This window comes from Thermobia domestica, chromosome 13 (assembly GCF_964235325.1).
Source record: "Thermobia domestica chromosome 13, izTheDome1.hap1.1, whole genome shotgun sequence".
Taxonomy (NCBI): Eukaryota; Metazoa; Arthropoda; class Insecta; order Zygentoma; family Lepismatidae; genus Thermobia; species Thermobia domestica.
The window spans coordinates 53,545,534-53,560,402 of NC_137466.1; the positions used below are offsets into that span (position 1 = coordinate 53,545,534).

General features: G+C 34.3%; 1 protein-coding gene across 3 annotated transcripts in view; it reads left to right on the forward strand.

The window, feature by feature from the left end:
• Positions 1 to 6,079, forward strand: part of LOC145668151 (uncharacterized) — a 180,230-nt gene extending 174,151 nt beyond the window's left edge. For all 3 annotated transcript variants that reach the window (XM_081735737.1, XM_081735738.1, XM_081735739.1), the window contains exon 12: positions 4,221 to 6,079. In XM_081735737.1, coding sequence (XP_081591863.1) covers positions 4,221 to 4,370 — 150 coding nt within the window. In that variant the 3' untranslated portion in view covers positions 4,371 to 6,079. The remainder of the gene's footprint in view (positions 1 to 4,220) is intronic.
• The last annotated feature ends 8,790 nt before the right edge of the window (positions 6,080 to 14,869 follow it).

Genomic DNA, 14,869 nt, shown 5'->3' on the forward strand with positions numbered 1-14,869 from the left:
TTCTAACCATATGGGGGGTTCTAGCTTGGTATCAAGCTGGACTCGCCCACTTTGAATCCGATTTCCCGCTAAACAGTAGGAGCCCAAAAATTGGGATTAGAGCAACTAATTAGCCCATAAATAGCCCATAATTCCGGCGTTTGAATTTTTTCGATCGGACCATTCTAACCATATGGGGGGTTCTAGCTTGATATCAAGCTGGACTCGCCCACTTTGAATCCGATTTCCCACTAAACAGTAGGAGCCCAAAAATTGGGATTAGAGCAACTAATTAGCCCATAAATAGCCCATAATTCTGGCGTTTGAATTTTTTCGATCGGACCATTCTAACCATATGGGGGTTCTAGCTTGATATCAAGCTGGACTCGCCCACTTTGAATCCGATTTCCTGCTAAACAGTAGGAGCCCAAAAATTGGGATTTGAGCAACTAATTAGCCCATAAATAGCCCATAATTCTGGCGTTTGAATTTTTTCGATCGGACCATTATAACCATATGGGGGGTTCTAGCTTGATATCAAGCTGGACTCGCCCACTTTGAATCCGATTTCCCGCTAAACAGTAGGAGCCCAAAAATTGGGATTAGAGCAACTAATTAGCCCATAAATAGCCCATAATTCTGGCGTTTGAATTTTTTCGATCGGACCATTCTAACCATATGGGGGGTTCTAGCTTGATATCAAGCTGGACTCGCCCACTTTGAATCCGATTTCCCGGTAAACAGTAGGAGCCCAAAAATTGGGATTAGAGCAACTAATTAGCCCATAAATAGCCCATAATTCTGGCGTTTGAATTTTTTCGATCGGACCATTCTAACCATATGAGGGGTTCTAGCTTGATATCAAGCTGGACTCGCCCACTTTGAATCCGATTTCCTGCTAAACAGTAGGAGCCCAAGAATTGGGATTAGGGCAACTAATTAGCCCATAAATAGCCCATAATTCTGGCGTTTGAATTTTTTCGATCGGACCATTCTAACCATATGGGGGGGTTCTAGCTTGATATCAAGCTGGACTCGCCCACTTTGAATCCGATTTCCCGCTAAACAGTAGGAGCCCAAAAATTGGGATTAGAGCAACTAATTAGCCCATAAATAGCCCATAATTCTGGCGTTTGAATTTTTTCGATCGGACCATTCTAACCATATGGGGGGTTCTAGCTTGATATCAAGCTGGACTCGCCCACTTTGAATCCGATTTCCCGGTAAACAGTAGGAGCCCAAAAATTGGGATTAGAGCAACTAATTAGCCCATAAATAGCCCATAATTCTGGCGTTTGAATTTTTTCGATCGGACCATTCTAACCATATGGGGGGTTCTAGCTTGATATCAAGCTGGACTCGCCCACTTTGAATCCGATTTCCCGCTAAACAGTAGGAGCCCAAAAATTGGGATTAGAGCAACTAATTAGCCCATAAATAGCCCATAATTCTGAGATATGTTCCGGTCGTTTTGGTGTTGGTGGTTGGTCCAACTTGACACGCGTACAGTTGACGTATCTTCAACGTCCAGATCCGATCCCTGACTACCCATTTCTGGTTGTTTCTGCACACTTTTCACATAAGAACTTGCCTTTATGTTGTACATAGTACTGTTGACGGACCGAAGCACTGGAATGACTTACCTTTGCTCCCACGCATGTAACTACCTGCTTGTAAGCACTCACTTCTACACACCGAGCGCTTTCTTTGCTCTCTAAACCATAGTTCGCACATGGAACATTGCCGATGTTTATCCGTGCTTCCACCGGAAGCCATTTGTCACACACGTTACCAAATTGTTTTGAAATGAATAATATGGCTTTGCATTACACGTTTCTACACTGGCGAAACCTACCTGAAAATAACACCAAATAGTACATAACGACAAAGTTCGCATAAATGTCGCGAGAAACAGAACAACCAAAGCCACTGGACAAAAGCATGCAGGAGTTGCAACTTCATGCAGGCACAATGAAGTAGGCACAACACACGAATCGGTCACCACCTACTTACAGTCACTAAAGACGATTAAGCTACTACAGAAATCAACACCTCCACAATGACGCTTCTACTGTACTTCCCTTAATAGAGGCAGCCTCGCAACAGACAGATAGCGAATATGAAGCGAATGTTTGCATATACACCTCAAACGTCCGGATCGGTCAAACAGAACATAATGCCACTGACGTTTTCAACTATTAGTTGCCCCTTACCCTGCTGTACATCATAATATGACAATGGTCTTATTTGTAAGAATGTGTCCCCGGTGGATGAATGGATAAGCTCTTCGACTTGTAATCAAGGGATCCCAGGTTTGATTCCCGGTGGGGACAGAGGAAGTCCGGATCCCTTGTTCAACTGTAGGTTCCATCCTTCGAACGTCATCATCTCATGGCAGGCAATGGCAAACCATCGTGGGTTCACCTTGCCCAGTGACCTTCGGGTCACAACCCTGCCTTCGGGAGGAACACCACATCATCTTAATCTGCACTTCGGAGGCGCTGATGGTACGTAATACAATTCTCAGCCACCAAATACTCTCCCATACAGTCTATTAAACTACCAGATGGTGCCCAATTTCAACACCCTGTATCAGCCAAACGAAACATAACACCACTTTCGTTTCTACCTATTATTTGTCCCGTACTCTGATGCACATCATATGTGCAAATCATTGATCTCAGAGTTGTGGACGGTACTTACAAAAATCCGAATATGACATGTAGTTTCCCATATACTCCATTATAAACATTTGCAGTATTTTGGCCCTACTTTCTTGAAATCGTTATCAGTGTCGTCGAAATATTTTTTTCCTGGGGAGTTACCTTTATATCTATAGGAATACAGCAAAAAAGCGAGGCAAATAGATCTTTTATTTTTGACGAGAACTTACACAGGGTCCTTTGAGCATTAACAAATTAAGTGCCATCTATATCGTAACAAAAACATTCCCCTATGTTGAAAATGTATTTGCTTGTAAGGAAAAAATGCGAATAAGCTACTGTGGTACAATTTTTACTTATTTTCGAAATGGCGTGTACTTTTGAAGAAGAAGAAAAGCGGATATGTGAACTCTGGCAGGAAATGTTATCCGATGAAGATGACAATAGTGAAAACTAGACATTGTTCTGTGATGTGTATACTTCCAATGAATATCACCCTTAAGTAAGGGTAGTAATGAAGGCATACAGCCAGGTAAAAAGAAATCTAAGCACACTACTCATACTAAGGAAACAAAATAGATAATCATGGTACTCCTTTGGTACTATCTATTCCAGTAGTACAGACTACGTAGGATTCAATTCCATAGACCAAGGCTATTTCTTTTACTACCAGGTGTTTACTATACACTGCAATAGATTTTAATGTAAAAAGTGAGATTAGGAAGTCACCGCGTAGCTGTAAGGATATATTGTATGTGAGACCAACGTGGTCTTACGCGGCACTTAACCTGTCAATATTTGTGTAACATCAACATACATGCTGGGCAAAATAAAAATAAATCAAGAAAGAAAAGTTACGTGTGTACCATTTATACTCGTAATTAAGCAGCATTTTAACCTATAGTGTGTAGTGAACCGACGACTCGGGTGCAGCAACTAGTAATAATAATAATAATAATAATGACAAATTACTGTATTTAGGGACGACTAAACCATACGTATTCATACAAGCCGGAGGCTACTTAATTTGTTGTATTACTCCATGATTGCTCCACTTTTCATAATGTATGTATGCATTTATGCATCACGGAATCAAGTAAAATTAATTGTCAAAGAAAGAAGGAAAATGAAACAACGAAATATTACGTCACATAAGAAATTCAAAATCTTTAGGTAGTATGAGGCATAAGGGGTGACATATAGATATTAAATATGGTTGGATATTCGAGGTATGGATATGAGGGCGGATATTAGAAACAATTTCCTCTGTCAGAATCAAACATATATATTATTATTATCAAAGTATTAGAGAAATCAAAAGTGAAATATTAAAAATGTTAGCTTAATTTTGATACAGCACATAATTATTGTGTAGAAAGACCGTAATTATTAACTACAAACCAAAAAATTATTTCTTTTCTGAAAGTACATATTTATAGAATTTTATAATCAATAGAATTTTACGCTACGATTTTTATGAATTTCTAAGCAACGATTTTTGTGTTACCTGAAAAAAAAATCTTTATTTTATTTACTTCAAGTTTTAAAATTAATGTTTTTCTCTTTGTTCCTTTACAGAATCAGAGTGGAATCTACTACGATGTAGATTATGAGCAGGCTGAACTCTTTAATCGGAGCGGGCCAAGCAGTTTACAAACGCAGCCTCCACCTCCTATACCCATGACGACATATATGCAGAATTTAAGTAGACCGTTTTTCAGATCGTGAAATTAAACTTATTTTAAGAATCATTGTTCCCGGTGCATTAAATAAACTGATAATATGAATGAATTAATGCAACAAACTTAAAATACAACTTTAAAAGCGAACAAACTGTGATGTACTAGGTATAAAAAATGCAGTCAACAATAGAAACATTAATTTACTGTGAACTGGCAATAGTGTGTAAACAAACGATTGTGTACTGTACAATGTACTTGTACAGTATAACCTCTTATTAAGTTGGTCGTTTCTCTAACCTTGTCCTAATTTCATCGTATACCTGTGGTATCCTATAGGTATACTCATGGGGTAGTATTTTATCTTTGATGTAGTCACTTCTAAAGTTAAACTAGTGTACAGAATCTAGGACGGCCAACGCAAAGCGATTTTACTGCCTAAGTAGCAGCAAGTGTTAGGCTAACGTAGGGTAAGAATCGGACAGTCGGTTAATCGTTGGATCGGAAAGCCTAATATTTTCCTGTGTAGACCATTCAACATAATTGTTTGAGAAACTAGCGCAGCCTTAATAAAAGAAACACAATGTAGACCCAATGTTGAAAGTTTTAGTTTGGTAAAACATCGGGTAATCGCATACTATTAGCTAAATCATCATTGGCGCACCGTTTTTCGGTGTGCTATCTTCTTTCATTAGCCAATCATTTGCTGACGTCAGGGCAACCATTTCAATATTTTTTGCTGCAAAGGTTGGTCGAATACTTTAAGGAAAAGTACGTTGTCTTTGTTTATAGAGTCTATAAATTATGATTTTGACAATATAACTTTATGTAGTTTTTTTTTTCAAGGACATAATATGCAAAAATTTTTGCTCCTTTATTACGAAGCATTCTCTAAGAATATTGTAAAATTCACATCTTTTATAAAATATTTTAAAATACATACATATATCTTTAAAAATATGTACAGAATAATTAAACGAACTATATATAATATATTACAAAATTCGCTTTTAATGATTATTATATTTGTTACAGGATGTCTACTCTTAACATTTATATATTCTGACAAAAAAACATCGTAGCGCGGGCATATGAAAAGCAAAATAAAAACTAATTTTTTAATCACCTTGAGCAGTATATATATATATATGAAAATACAGTAACAAAGTATACTAGAACTTTCGTTCGTCAATAAGTCATCTTCAAAGAATAAATAAACAAATTAATTAAAAATAAACTATGAAAATTTTCCGTAAAAGTCAAACATTATGTTTGTCCTACCAAACATGACATTGTGATTTCATTTATTTTACAATTTATTTCACTTTTCACTTTTTACTTTGATGATTGCCTATTGTTTATTGAAAACTTGTATACTGTACTTTGTTACTTTTCGATATGCTTAATACTTAACGTGAATATTTTATATTTTGTGTTGTATGTATTGCGTAACATATAGCAAAAATATGCCAAGGAAAATAATTAATGCAAATAGATCTTGCAATATTTTAGAATATTCTATTATAGTTTTTTAATTTATTTCACAATGTTTTGAGAAAAGGCGAGCATTTTAAATGTAAAGGTCTTCAGGATTAAGTATTTCTATTCATAAACTTGGAGTAAATTAACAGAAAATATTAAAAGATTTACGGAAATTTATTTTCTTTACATTAAAAGCATCAAATCTAATGTCCATTAAGATGATAAAAGAGAAATGAAAGTAAAATTTGAGCTTTATTTTTATACTTTTTTTTTAAAGAGAAAAAGAAGCGTAATAATGGAAGTGTGCCCAGTAAAAATCGTGTATTTATTAAAATGTGTAAGTTTAAATTTGTAAATGAAGTGAGTATTGTGTATATGTATTTTGAGCTTTTTCTTATTTTTAATTGATTGTAAAAAGAAATTTTCACACATTTGTATGATTTTAATTACACATTGGTTTTAAAACAAAATCTATATATAGATATATATAGTTATCGTATACCAAACTCTGTTGTTTTGTGTATATTGAAAAATTTCTGTATGAGGTGAAAGGAATACTACTCGTCAGTATTTTTGGCACCTGCAGATGAAATTGTTCATCCTTTGAGAAAAGGAGATAATAAATGTATTTATATATACTTTGTGAGTTTTAATTTTCAAAGGGTGATACAAGAGGCAGAAGCAGCATTTGCGTTACTTGTGCAAAGTTAACTGTTGATATTTAATTATACAGGGTGTTTCAAAACAACACCGACAACGTTTGGGAGGTGATTCCTCACCAAGATAAGACCAATCTGAGTGCACAAATGCTTCCTTTCGGAACTATAGGCTGCTGAAAACATAAAATAAAATTAACTTTAAAGGTCCATAGCTCCAAAACTATGAGACTTACCGTACTCAGGTCAAACTTCACTTAGGAACTACAGTGCCCGAGAATTATCCTGGCAGTGACGTAGACTTCGCTCTTGCTCAAATGCCATCCCACTGGTTAAAACAGACGCTTCGTTCAATTCAACGTCCAATCCCAGGAAAGAGAAAATGCGCGAACACAAATACCACTTAAAAGCACGCCCCGTTCTCTACAACAGGAAAGCGAAAGGAAATTAACCGAAATGGGAGATTCGTTTTTGATAAATATACTTGTCATCTTTGTATAACGATAACTGGAGTTCGAAGAGACATAAATGCTACATTTTTTGCTTTTATATTTATATAACTTTCATGAAGAATATGGTTATTTTATATTTGAATTTTATATTATAAGTATGTGGAAAATAATTTTAAATGATAGCCATTTATGTTTATTCTGTTCTAACAACACTCAGATTTCAACATGCTACAAACTTTCGTTCTATTGAAGATAGACACAAATATGCAGTGGACGAAATGGGAAGGGAAGTCCAAAGTTTATTTTAAAGAAATCCCTATGTCTTTACCTATCACGGTCCTTGAGTTAGATTATGATATGTGAACGTGTTTCCTGGTCGCGGAAACAGAGCGTGGGGTTAGTGAATGTAGCTTCGAAAAGTATAACATTTACCAATAGAACATAAGAACAGCACTTCCAGGAAAAACAAACAAATTAAAAAATAAAAGCGAAATGAAATGAACTGAAAAGCGCGTGTTTTCTTTCTGTAGGGCTGTACAGTCTGTGCTGACTGGTGATAGTTGTCAATCCTTTGTTTTATTCTCGTTCTCGAAATTTTGTGTATAAGAATGGGTGATAGTACCTTAAAGAAAGGTACGCCGTTGCATTGTGATGCAGGAGACATTGTTTTTAATGTTTACAACTTTTCTTGCAGCAAACAATAATAAATCTGACAATGTTCATGAAACCTCCCGAGCAACATGTGTCAGTGAGAGATCCGTGTGGCGAATTGTGAAAGAGAAGGAGTAAAGTCTGGACAACCCGTCGTAACACCCTGTAAAGCAAGGCCAAATACACAGAAAAGACAAACAAATTTAGATTCTTTCGATGAAGTAGTAGTTCGTAGAACAATTCACTATCTCTATGCTGAAGGCATTGTCGCCACCTTAAATAAATTATTGTGCGAACTTAAGAAAAGCATTGACTTCAAAGGTTCCGAGTGGGCATTACAACAAATACTGCGAATGTTGGGATTTAGGTTTAAAAGAAAATTCTATTGGAAATAGAAAACTGCTTTTTGAAAGGAAAGATATTGTCGTTTGACGACATAAATATAGGGTATAATCTTATCTTTTCTTTCTTTGTCGTAACAATGCATATATATATATATATATATATATATATATATATATATATATATATATATATATATATATATATATATATATATATATATATATATATATATATATATATATATATATATATATATATATATATTATGCGTGCGTGTGTGTGCTAGTATTATTCAAATACATTGTTATCTAAATTCTGTCTAGTTCGCTACGAGCATTATTTTAAACAGTAGTTACAACGTGACGTGCGAAGCGTTCAGTGTACCATCTAAGCACTATTTGTGAATAGCGTAGGTTGGTAGCCTTGCAACTGAGAGCGTTGACGTCACTGCCAAGATAGTTCTCGCCGACTGTAGTATGTGCGCTATCCAAATATCAAAGTTTCAGAATCCTCCTGCACTTCCGCAACAATTCGTATAGAGGTAGTCGGTGAGCACTTTAAATTATATACCCGTAGCCAAATTCCCTCTATAAAAATTGTTGCGTGAGTATCTTAGGATTCTGAAACATGTATTTTTGGATAGTGCACATATTAGTTCCTAATTGAAGTCTTGATCCGACTACGGTAGGTCCTATAGTTTTGGAGCCACGGACTTTTAAAGTTCATTTTCCATGTTTTCGGCAGCCTATAACTCCCAAAGGAAACATTTGTGCACTAAGGTTGGTCTATACTTTTTGTCTTATCGTAGTGACAGGAATCACCTTCCAAACGTTGTCAGTATTGTTTTGAAACACCCTGTATATTTAAACTATTGTATCAGGCCTTGTGTTCATATTGCCAAACTAATCGCAACAATATACTGAGCAAAGCTATGCAATAAAATATATAAAAGCACAAACACATAACACTTTCAATATACTAACTGTATCTTCAATAAATAGAGAAGTAGTGGAAGTCTGATGAAGACATAGTTAGTGTGTTGAAACTGTTACGTGTTTGTGTTTTTATATATTTTATTACATGACCTTGCTCAGTGTGTTATTGTGTTTATTTCGACAATATTTAAACTACTAAATGCTTCCAATTTGTGCTTCTTGATATTCTCCAACATACATCTTGCTGAAGAAAGTACATCAGATATGCACAGAGCTTTCTCGTAGTTAAGTGGCATGTTTGCCTTGCCTTTAGTGTGGAGTACCATGTTCATTTTCCATGACAGTGCATGTGGTTCAATTACTATATCCCTTGTAACCTCTCCTCCATATACGGGGTGTTCTGAAACAACGCCAAACAACTTTGGAAAATGAACTCTCTCCCTCTCTCACAAAATGTATATAGACGAACATAGATGCACAAATACGTCATTACGGAATTGTTGCTCGCTGGAAGTTGCGAGGAACGATGAAATAAAGTGTCATAGTTCGAGAAAGAAACCTGGGATTAGGTCGAATAAAAGAAAATTGTCATTATTTTGAGCCTAGATTTCATTAGGATACCAGTTGGTATAGAACAGGGGCCGCAACAGGATTAGCCATGAAGTATAGTAGAAAATGAATGATATCTTCTATAAGCGACACATGATAAATCAGAAACTGAAAGAACCTACAGATTGCACATCTACTAATTACATTAATGAAATCTACGTTGAAAATAATCATTATATTCTTTTATTCGCCTTGATCTGACATTTCGTTTTTAAGTTACGATTCTTTATTTTTTTCGATCTTCTTAAGTTTTGGCATACTGTAACTCCAACATGGCGCATTTGTGCACCGACGTTGGTCTATATATCAAGTGTCTTTAAGGGTGAAACTGTGTTATTAGCTAGAGTGGGTTGTGATTTTACCACAGAGCAATATGTAGATAGTTTAATTTTGGAAATGTATCTACAGAAGACAGAGGAAGTTTGTTTAGTATGCGTCATTGCATTGGATTGCATGGGATTAGTCAACTTTCTTCTCCAGTTTACTCTAAAGCTAGAAAATGTGATTTATCATTATGTTTGTCCGAGCCACTCATATAATAGAACTAAGAAGTTAATCAAACATGTTTAGCGAAGTACCTTCTTCAGGTATACGTTTCACAACTTGTTTTGTAAGTTCGTAGAGGCTGATCTTCATGAAATTGATTTAGATAAAATATATATTGTTAATTTAATCTACATTATTATAATCTTCATGACATGAGCTAAGGTTGCTTGTGAAAGTTTCCGTTTATCGCAATCTTCAGCTATTTATTGTCTCGATTTGTAAAACATCGAAGCCTATTTTGAATGTTCAGATGTCTGTTATAATTAATTTTCCTCCTTAATAACTATCCATGAATTGTAATTTCTTCCTTGTACTTTCATCTTTTGTCATGTTGTTCAAAACACAATTTCTTCTTGTAATGTTGTTTCTGCTTTCTTTACTTATTCAAACACTATTCCTAGTATTCTCTTCGCTACATTATAACTCTTTCTTATCGCATTTTCTTCCCATGCTACTATTTAGTCTTCGTGAATGCTTCTTCCGCTATTTCTATTCTTGATTTTCACTCTTTCACACTCTAAGTGTTTAACAATATTTAATTGTGTCTTAATCTTTTATAATCGCAATTCTGTCGAGGAATTTAAAGCTTAAAATATATAAAACGATAATCACGCCTGTTGTCCTGTATGCAGGCCCGCAAGCAGAGGGGGTTCTAGGGGGAACGAGACCCCCCCTAAACTTCGTGGCTCCTCCAAACCTCAATACAAAATGCTATTATTAATACCAAAAAAATAGATGTTTGTAAGAGAATTTTTAATTACTTGCCCCCCCCCCCAACATATTCATGCCTTCCCCCAAACCTCTGTGGCTGGTTGCGGGCCTGCCTGTATGGCTGCGAAACATAGTCGCTTTCTGTGAGGGAAGAACGTAGACTAAAAGAATTTGATAACAAGATCTTGAGACGAATATTCGGACACAAGAGGAACAGGAATGGCGGAAACTTCATAACGAGGAATTGCATAATTCATATCATGTATTTACCAAACATTATTAGGATTATCAACTCTAGTAGACTAAGGTGGGCAGGTCATGTAGCAAGAATGGAAGAAAGTAGGAACTCTGAAAATTTTAATTGGAAGTCCAATCGGAAAACGACCATTACGAAGACCTAAGCGCAGATGAGGGAGCAATATTAAGATGGATGTCGCAGAAATAGGAATACAAAGTAGAAACTGAATCCAGTTAGCTAAAGACAGAAGTCAGTGGAGAGCTTTTGTGAACGCAGCATTGAACCTCCGGGTTCCATAGGCCATAGGGTTAGTTAGTTTTTAGTTAATTGTATTTAGCTGAAAAGTATTCACTTGTTCTACCTATCTCCCTTCCAACTTCCATAATTGGCATTTTTCATTTGATCTCAGTGCTATTACTTTTTGTTATAAGCATCTACGAACTGAAGAACAAAATCAAGGACATTAATATAATATAATATAATATAATATAATATAATATAATATATTGAATCTGTTGACATGCAATGTTACATTGGGTGCTGTTGGTTATGGTGGAAAGGACATACTATCACACTGAAGTGAGCAGATGCAGTATTGGTCTCTGAATATCTTTCAAGGTTTGTTTCGTGTGACATTAGTTAGTTTTATCCTTGGTTTCCATCTCACATTAACTGCTAACCAAAATCATGTTTGCAAAGTAAATACATGTAATCCTTCTAGCTCTACCAAACACCGTCTTCTCTAATGTAGAATCTTCAATATTTTAATATATTTTTTTAATGTTATTTCAAAACAATTTGATATCATTTGAATACAAATTCACGTTAATCCAATTTGCCAGTGTCAGATCACTGTACAGGCATTTTAGATCACTTCCGTCAAGTGCTCATATTTATAAAGTACACGATAGAGGCAATACTTTATATTATTATTATTATTATTATTATTATTATTATTATTATTATTATTATTATTATTATTATTATTATTATTATTATTATTATTATTATCATTAAGCGCAGTATTTCCAAAAATTATGAAATGTTCCTGTTCCAAACATCAGGTTAGGAAGTGCACTCCGAGTAGTTCTTTGGTTAATACTTCATCGAATATCTTTCATTAAAAATCTCATATCTCTAGAAATATTTCTTGCCGATTGGAGTGTTATTCCGACCTTCGCCCTTTCATGTATTGGTGAACATAATTTGAATATACATTTTTATTTTCATATCGAATTTGAGTAAATACGTTAAGGTTGCAGAATATTCTATAAGAAAGTAAGTTCTATAAGATGGTTTTAGAATAGGGTAATTTTTACTTTATTTATTTATTTTTTTTACTTTTACTGTGTGACACCCGATTCCTGACTTTTTTTTTTTTAAAAAAAAAAAGATGTTTAAAATTTAAACTCGATTATTTTATAATACAGTAACTAAGCTAATTTAAGTTCTCATTTTCGAATGTATCTGTAAAGAGAAGAATTTGATTGAAATAGTAGAATGAGAAAGAAAATGTGAATGGAGATTATACAAGTGAAATAAGTTGACAGGTAGAGAGATACACAGTTAATTTAAAACAAAACCTGTCTCATTTATCTGTCGTTAAACATAAGAGTTACGTGTTTTATATTGTACAAGATGCTATTTGTTGTTATAAGTACAAAATGAGTAACATTTTTTAAGAGTTTTAAAAATCTTTGTTTTCTAAATGATAAAAATAGCAGAAAGCTAGAAGATTAATGTAAATGACTATTACCAAACGGAAAATTGGTGATATTTGTTCTCTCTGCTTCAAACTATGCCCTCTGTTTCTAATGCAAATATCAGCCAGGGATAATTATTTCCGTCCTACTGAATATGTTAAGATTACTATTTAATCTATTGTTCTTATAGTATAGCTAACCCAAATTAATTTTAGAAGTTCTTGTATTGTTGAATGACCTAAACCTCATGAGTTATGAAACGTTCTTCCTCCAAACTTCAGATTAATACGAATAGTTCTGTGGTTAATACTTCAACGAAGGTCTTTCAGTTAAAGTCTCATATATTTAGAAACATTTCTTGGTTCTTCTACCCTTCCGCACCACTTCCATATATTATTTAACTACTCTCGTCTATAAATACGACTTTTTCAATTTTTCCTATCACCAAGTATACAATTGACTATGATGTATCTAACCTTAATTGATCAGAGAAACCATTTGAAAATTTCAGCCATTTCAAAACATGTTTTTTTAAATAAATAGATCTCCAGTAGACCGCTAGAATGTAGAAAAAAATTGTAACAAAATTGATGAAACCCAAGCATTGCATTGAACTTGATAAAATATCAAAGCTATAGGATCACTCGTAATTCAACGAATTTTGTTAAATTACTTGTATAGGTCAAAATATTAATTTCTTAGCTTCATTTCATAATTTAAACAATTAGACATAACAAATTAAAAGCATATAATGAATAGATAAAACAGATACCAGTTTAAATTAATGGAATCTTATTACCAAATACCTAGGTAATTTTCCTTGTAGCTATTGGCAAATCTTTATAAGATTATCAAAATAGTATATATCTACTAAAGTGTTTCCGAGGAATGAATTCGCAATTTGAGTTGAGTTGAGTTTAACGTCCCGTGGAGCAGCGAGGTTATATGAGACGTGGACCTACTGATTAACGTGGAATCCAAACCACAAGAGCTCACGCCGAGAATCGAACCCGGGCCTTCCACGCCAAAAAGAATTCGCAAATTGAATCTGCATTGAGTACGGCTCATGTATTAAATAATTGGATAAAAATACTAGAGTAGTACGTCTTGGAATTTAGTGTAATAAAATTTTCCATGATCTTGTTTAAGAATGGTACAAAAAAAAATAGCCTTAAGGTCTTGATATCTAATGTATACAATGTATACAATAGATTTATTTTATGTTTATAACCTAAGAACTTCTGTACTCAATCATCAAATTTTGCTCAGTAATAATGGTATTTCATACTTACGTCTTACAGTAAAGAAATCAATGATTGGTAAAGTCGTTGAGAAATGTTCATCGTAAAACTGTGCCATAAACTTAATATTACGACGGAAATTTTTATTCCTAGGTGCGTGTTTGTTTCTATGTTCCAGGTCGTGTATGGCTATTAATGTAGCATAAGCTTTGTCACATTTTTAGTGGGTTCATAGAAAACAAAGTGTGTACCATTTGATATGGATTTCCATCTAAAAAAAAAAAAAAATCAGGCATCGGAAGGCAGTTAACTTGCTAGTCCTGGGACTAATCGATTGAGTGGATATAACAAATAAAACCCAGTTAACCAATGTAATGGTGTTCTTCATTGTTGTAAACTCGCTCACTTGATTATGCATTTGGTCAGAGGTAAACCCGATCTACTATAGAGAAGACGACGAAATACTTTTTATATTTATTATTAAGGCCCGGATTTATATGTAAAAACATATTTTTATTCCAAACACGTACAAGCCCAAAACAAAGTTTATTATCCCAATTAAGAGTCTGCAAATGTAAATTACAAATTTTATTTCACATAAAAATACTATTTTCTGAAAACAGTTAGGTAAATAAATATTTTGGACATTTTGGTAATAAATACATATTTTTAAGAATTTCCGGTTATTCTATTCTAAATTTCACAACGATTTTTTTAACTTTCTCTCAAAAGAAATTAACATCGGAAAAAGAGTAGGCTACATAAATCTATCCATCGTATTTATAAGCAATTTCCCCATCTGCAGAAACAGTGTCATCATAAATTCTGCTTATCAACCCTGGGCTAACTTGTGCTAAACAAAGAGCTTCTGAAGGAGCGCTTTGTACTAAAGTGAACAAGTTTGTGTCAAATGGGAAAAAAATCGTAAAATTGCCAACTAGAATTGAACTTTTCAAAGAAACAAATTCCGATCTTTCAT